The sequence below is a fragment of the Mus pahari genome, unplaced genomic scaffold, assembly GCF_900095145.1.
Source record: "Mus pahari unplaced genomic scaffold, PAHARI_EIJ_v1.1 scaffold_10076_1, whole genome shotgun sequence".
NCBI classification, from domain to species: domain Eukaryota; kingdom Metazoa; phylum Chordata; class Mammalia; order Rodentia; family Muridae; genus Mus; species Mus pahari.
Genome location: NW_018393889.1, coordinates 3,551 through 10,424, shown reverse-complemented (window position 1 = coordinate 10,424; position 6,874 = coordinate 3,551). Strand labels below are relative to the sequence as shown.

General features: G+C 37.8%; 1 protein-coding gene across 1 annotated transcript; it reads right to left on the bottom strand.

Annotated features, from left to right (window-relative positions):
* Window positions 1-752: 752 nt before the first annotated feature.
* LOC110315786 (zinc finger protein 431-like) lies at window positions 753-5,713 on the bottom strand. Its single transcript, XM_021189756.2, has 3 exons — window positions 5,483-5,713; window positions 5,202-5,262; window positions 753-3,810 (listed from the first exon to the last, which is right to left on the bottom strand). Exons 1-3 carry the CDS (start codon window positions 5,514-5,516, stop codon window positions 2,601-2,603), a joined length of 1,305 nt encoding a protein of 434 aa, XP_021045415.1. The 5' UTR covers window positions 5,517-5,713; the 3' UTR covers window positions 753-2,600.
* Window positions 5,714-6,874: the final 1,161 nt, after the last annotated feature.

Here is a 6,874-nt window from a genome sequence, read left to right as displayed (position 1 = left end):
AGTGTGCCTGAGGGGTTTCAGAGCCCTTGACTACCTTTCTCATCACCTCTGTTCCCAAAGAGAGCTCTAGAACATGGGGCCTCCGCTTGAAAGATAGATTAGTAGTAATTGGGGAATCAGAAATAGAGTTTAGGGATCACTTTTAATTATTTTTCTAGGAGTCATACTGCTGAGAGCAAAACTTCTGATTTAACAGATGTAGACAGGGTCCAAGAATGAGGTTGTCATGAACTCCTGTGTGATGCTCACGTTCTAAAGAGACATAATGAGAACTGTATCTGTCAAAGTCATTCCTTCTTAACCATAGTAAGAAGCTTAACCATAGTAAATACATTCAAAAGGTTTCTCTCCAGTTCTCTCTCTCTCTCTCTCTCTCTCTCTCTTTTGGTTTTTCAAAATAGGGTTTCTCTCTATAGCCCACTCTGTCCTAGAACTCACTCTGTAGACCAGGCTCGCCTCGAACTCAGAAGTTTGTCTGCATCTGCCTCCCAAGTGCTGGGATTAAAGGCATGCACCACCATTCTCTGGCTCCAGTACATATTCTTTCATGATGATGAAGCCTATAGATTTGTGCAAAGGCTTCACCATACTAAATACACTCACAAGGTTTCTGTCTTAAGTGTTTCCATTGCTAGGAATACACATCATGACCAAGGCAACTCTCATAAAAGCAAACCTTTAATTGGGGCTGGCTTACAGTTTCAGAGGTTTAGTCCATTTTCATCATAGCAGGAAGCATGGCAGCATGCAGGCAGACATGATGCTGGAGAAGGAGCTGGGAGTTCTGCATTTTGATCCAAAGGCAGCCAGGAAGAAACTGTCTTCCAGGGAGCGAATAGGAGGGTCTGTTCTACACTTGGTGGAGCTTCAAAGTCCACCCCCAGAGAGATCCACTTCCTCCAACAAGGTGACACCTCTGAATAAAGCCACTCCTGTGACAAGCATATTCAAACTCCCACATTCCACTCACTAGTCACCATAAGCTTGTTGGAGTACAGGAATGTATGGGGATCACACTTAAACATGCAGAATGAAAAATATATGTGGTTCAACTTCAAAAGTCCCCATCATCTACACCAGTCTCAAAAATGTTAAAAGTCCAAAGTTCAAAGTCTCTTCTGAGATTCATCCAATCATGTAACTGTAATCCCCTAAAAAAGAAAATAAAAACAGATCATATACTTCCAACTTCACAAGATAGACTTCACCATTCCTAAATGTCATCATGAGGAAATACTGGACCAAAAAAAAAGACCAAAAGCCAGCTGGGAAATCTCCAAACTGCATCTTCATGTCTGATGTTAAAGCATTCTTAAGATTTCCAACTCTTTTCTGCTTTGTTCACTGCAGCACAATTCTTTCTCTTTGGCTGGTTTTCCTGAGCAGGTACCCCANAGCTCTGGCATCTCAAAGGTCTTGGGGACTCCAAGGTAACCTCAGTATTACAGTTTCTTGTTCCAATGTATGGGATCCACACATGATCTTCTGCACTCCTCCAAAGAGATATGGTCACTTCTCCAGCTCTGCCCTCTGAATCACTCTAAGCTTTGGTTGACTCCACTCTACTGCTGCTGCTGNTCTTTCTGCTCATCCCATGGGACTGGCATCTTCAATATGTTGGGTTCTTCTGCTGCAACTAGGCTTCATGATAGCCTCACTTATGCTCCCTTCATGGGTTCAAGCCTCAGCTGCTCCTCATGACACCATCATGCCTTCAAAACCAGTACCACCTGGGTGATTCTTACATGTGACCAAGTTCAGATGCAACACAAGGTACAATCCTGGATATCTCTGGAACACAGCTTCTTTGTCCTCTCAGAAAACACTTCCTAGAAGCTTTCACCTCAGTGATGCTGGTCTCTTCTTCATCACTTCTAATTTCTCAGCTACAGCTAACAAGCATCACTTTTCCCAGTAGTCCCTTCTATTCTTGCCTCTAAAGTCAGAGCCACATGGATAAAGGTGCTGAGTTCTGCTGCTTTCTGGGCCTGGGACATGACCTCTTCTATTACATTATTACCTGTTTTCTGTACTCCAACTCCTTTACTGCCTCAGCATGGCTGTCCTGGAACTTGCTCTATATAATGACCTTGAACCCAGAGATCTGCAAGGCTCTGTATCCACAGGCCTAGATCTAAGCTTTTCTTCACCTGAAACTTGTTCTGTATCAGGAATGACTTGAACTCAGAAATCTGCTTGATGCTCATCTCCTAGGGTTTAAGGGCATGTACCACCATGCCTGGACCTATGTATTCCATTTTAGATCTTATATTGAAAATCGAGAGTAGCAATCACAATCCATCCCTTGTCAATTTGAAACAAACTTGTATCTCATTATGTCAATATGTAAACAATAACCAGGTTTCTCTCCTGTGTTCTTTTATGTTGTCGTAGATGACTGTGACTTGCAAATGCCTTACCACATTGATTACATTCATAAGGTTTCTTTCCAGTATATGTTCCTTTATGTCTCGGGAGATTAGTCGTACATCCAAAGTCTTTACATTGATTGCATTCTAAGGTTCCTTTCTAAAATGTGTTCTTTCATGTACTTGGAGATGACTGTGACTTGCAAAGGCTTTACCACATTGATTTCATTCCTAAGGATTCTCTCCAGTATGTGTTCTTTTATGATATTGGAGATTATTTTGATGTGCAAATGCTTTACCACACTGATCACACTGATAAGGTTTCTCTCCAGTATGTGTTCTTTTATGGTATTGGAGACTAGTATGATGTGCAAAGGCTTTACCACATTGATTACATTCATAAGGTTTTTCTCCAGTATGTATTCTTTTATGTATCTGGAGACTATACTGCCATGCAAAGGCTTTACCACATTGATTACACTCATAAGGTTTCTCTCCAGTATGTGTTCTTTTATGATATTGGAGACTACTGTGTTGTGAAAATGCTTTATCACATTGATTACATTGATAAGGTTTCTCTCCAGTATGTATTCTTTTATGTTTTTGGAGATTATACTGAAGTGCAAAGGCTTTACCACATTGATTACACTCATGAGGTTTCTCTCCAGTATGTGTTCTTTTATGGGTTTGGAGTTGACCGGTTCTTGCAAAAGCTTTACCACATTGACTGCATTCATAAGGTTTCTCTCCAGTATGTATTCTTTTATGGTTTTGGAGATTATTGTGATGCGGAAAGGCTTTACCACATTGATTACATTCATAAGGTTTCTCTCCAGTATGTGTACTTTTATGGTATTGAAGACTATACTGAAATGCAAAGGTTTCACCACATTGGTTACATTCATAAGGTTTCTCTCCAGTATGTCTTCTTTTATGATACTGGAGACTATACTGAACTGCAAAGGCTTTACCACACTGATTACATTCATAAGGTTTCTCTCCAGTATGTGTTCTTTTATGATATTGGAGATTATTGTGATGTGCAAAGGCTTTACCACACTGATTACATTCATAGGGTTTCTCTCCAGTATGTGTTCTTTTATGTTTTTGGAGTTGACTGGGTCTTACAAAAGCTTTACCACATTGAATACATTCACAAGTTTTCTCTCCAGTATGTGTTCTTTTATGATATTGGAGACTTCTTTGACATGACAAGGCTTTACCACACTGATTACATTCATAAGGTTTCTGTCCAGTATGTGTTCTTTTATGATATTGGAGACTACTCTGTTGTGAAAAGGCTTTACCACATTGATTACATTCATAAGGTTTCTCTCCAGTATGTGTTCTCTTATGTATTTGGAGATGATTGTCACGTGCAAAGGCTTTACCACATTGATTACGTTCATAGGGTTTTTCTCCAATATGAATTCTTTCATGCCTGTAACGATAATTTGCACATGTTAAAGCTTTACCATATTCAAACGTTTTAACAGTTTTATGAATTTTATAATTTGGTCTAATGGTAAAGATGAATCAGACCTTAAGGTTTTATCACTTTGTTTATGTTCATGGTGTCCCCCTCATTAAGGGTTATTTTACATTTTTGAAGATATCCATCATGGTAAGAGCATTTATTAAATGGCTCACATTTATAACATACTTTTTGTATATAAGATTTTTATATGATGTATTTTGCATATGTGAAGAACAATGGAACAACTCAAAGGCTTACCACACTGACTACATTCATAATTTTTCATATAGTATGAGTGAAACCACATTTGCAAAGTGAACCAGCACAAAGAGAAGAACTGCCAAATACCTAGTACCTTAGGTATTTTCTGCAGTGAGACTTTGGTCATATTCCCAGTAACCTCAGAAAACCAATAAATTGCAAATTTGTATCATATTCAGATAGTCTACCAAAGGTAGAATACTACATATCTTCTCATAGTTTTGGGACAGAAACAGGGACAGTGCTTCTTTCAATTTTCCTATGTTCACGTGGCTTTTATCCATTGTGACACATGATATATGTAAAAGAAGACTAACAAATGAAAAATTTCCACATTGGATTCACAGTTTGACTTTTTGCTCTTCATAGACATGTGGAATATGGATTAAGTTTCTCCATTGCAACATTCTTGACTCTCATAAACTGATCCCTCAATAAACTTAGCAATGTCACTACAAGTATATGAGTATCACCAACTTTACCATGGACGATTTGCTTATTAGAAGGCTTTGGACAGGAGCTAGAAAGATTGCTCAGTGGTTAAGAGCACTGACTGCTCTTCCAGGGGTCCTGAGTTCAACTCCCAGCAACCACATGGTTGCTCAAAACCATCTGTAATGGGATCTGATGCCCTCTTCTGGTGTGTCTGAAGACAGCTTCAGTGTACTCCTAGACATAAAATAAATAGTTCTTAAAAAAAAAAAAAGAGGATATGTGAAGTGAGGTATGGGGCATGCACTCTTTAAAGACAAAAAGGTTTTGGACATATACTTATAACTTTTTCAATGTGTACACCTTTTGCAATATTAAAGTGGTATGAGACAAAACAGATTGGCAGTTCTACAGCATAGTTCTAATGCAGCTACAAATCAAATAAGGATATTGGTTAAGTTACCTTGTCTTTTTTCTTAGAGGAATGACTTGTAAACACAAATCAGGTAACTGACATTGGATACATGGTTCTTTGAAAATATTATAATCAGAGCTACACTTAGAGGACTGATATTTTACACTCTTGCTTTTCTTTAGAGCTTCCAGGACATACTAAAATTTCCTCAGAGGCATATTTGTATCAGCTTGCACATGAAAATTACCTTTCATGTCTTCTAGAACTTTGACAGTGTTCTTCAATATGATGGTCTTTCCAACTGTAGCCTAAAACACAGTACCAGAAAATGAATGATACAGTATTGAAAATTAGGCAAAATTCAAGTTACTGTGAATTTTTACAGTACTGTAAAAGCTACTGTGAACATTCCACGAACCTGATTTATTCAGCTCATTCTTCCTCCTTGTAAATTGAAACAACAGAAGATCCATAACAAAGAAATATTTGTCGCCTTATTTGGAAAAGCAAAGGAAAATTAAGTCTTACCTATAGCAGTGATGTTCTGGTAGGTCTCCAACATCACCTCTTCATAGAGACTTTTCTGGGAGGGATTCAGCAAGTCCCATTCTTCCCCAGTGAAGTTCACACGCACATCATCATAAGTCACTGCATCCTAAAATATCCCATACATGTGTACAACACAAAGCATAATACTGACATCACTGTAAAATAAATATATGCTTCCTTGACAATACATACATATAATTCTGGAGCTTCCTCCACTATTTTATGACAGAGAAGTTATAATCTAATCAGCAAGTTATTTTAGAAGGAAACTGAATTATGAGGTTTATCTGTGTCACTTCTGAATTCTTTGAATAGGATATAGCCTTGCAAGACAAATTACAATTGATAGAGAGGGGGAAGGAGATAGGCAAAAGATCAACATTACTAAGCACACATCAGAGACATTGTATGACCAATCACAAAGTACAAAAATGATAGGCAAGCTGTATATGTTTGCTTATGGATTTAATCCCAGAGGCACAGACAGGTTTATGTCATTGAGTTTGATGCCAGTGTGGGCTAAGCAAAAAGTTCCAGGACAACAAAGGTACATGTTAAGACCCTCATTGCCCTGCAAAATGGTATTAAGGCAACAAAAAACATAGAAAGAATTCAAAGTCTTTATTGAAGCTCCTACAAAGAATTATACATTCAATACAGTTCTGAAGTCATTTGAGAGAAACCTGAAGTGCCCTTTAATTTAATTTATTTATTTATTAAAGTGCCCTTTAATAAAAGAAAATGCATGTTTAGTTGCAAATGGACAGATGAGAATACTAGTAATATAAATGTCAATCATAAATGAGCAACATAGGGCAGGGGAGATAGCTCAGCATTGGAAAGCTCTTTCTGGTTTTTCACATAAAGGGGGTCAATGGCCAGTATTTACATGAGGACCCACAACTGTTCATTACTTCAAGTTTAAGTGTTCTGAGGCTGTCATCTAACAACAGTAAAGCTGAGGCACACATGATATTCATATACATGCACACTGGCAAAACACTCATACTCTTGGGAAAAAATTAACAGGTAGTCAAAATGTCACACACTTTCAGTCCAATGACTCTGAAGCTTTGGGTAGTATTGATGTCATGAACACATGCCATCCTGAGAAATAGAATATACTCTGTACATTCTTGGCCAAACATCAACATTCAAGATGTGGATGAAGATCTGTACAACAGTATATGCTTGCATGTACAAAAACTTACATTCCAAGAACATAAGCTAATGATATAAAAACAAAGTCATGCAAGCATGTTGGCTCACATCTAATCCCCTTCAGAAGAGGAAAGGCTACACAGAGAAACTTTGTCTTAAAAAACAAAAACAAAAAGAATAAAATTAATAACAAAAACAAAAAACAAACAA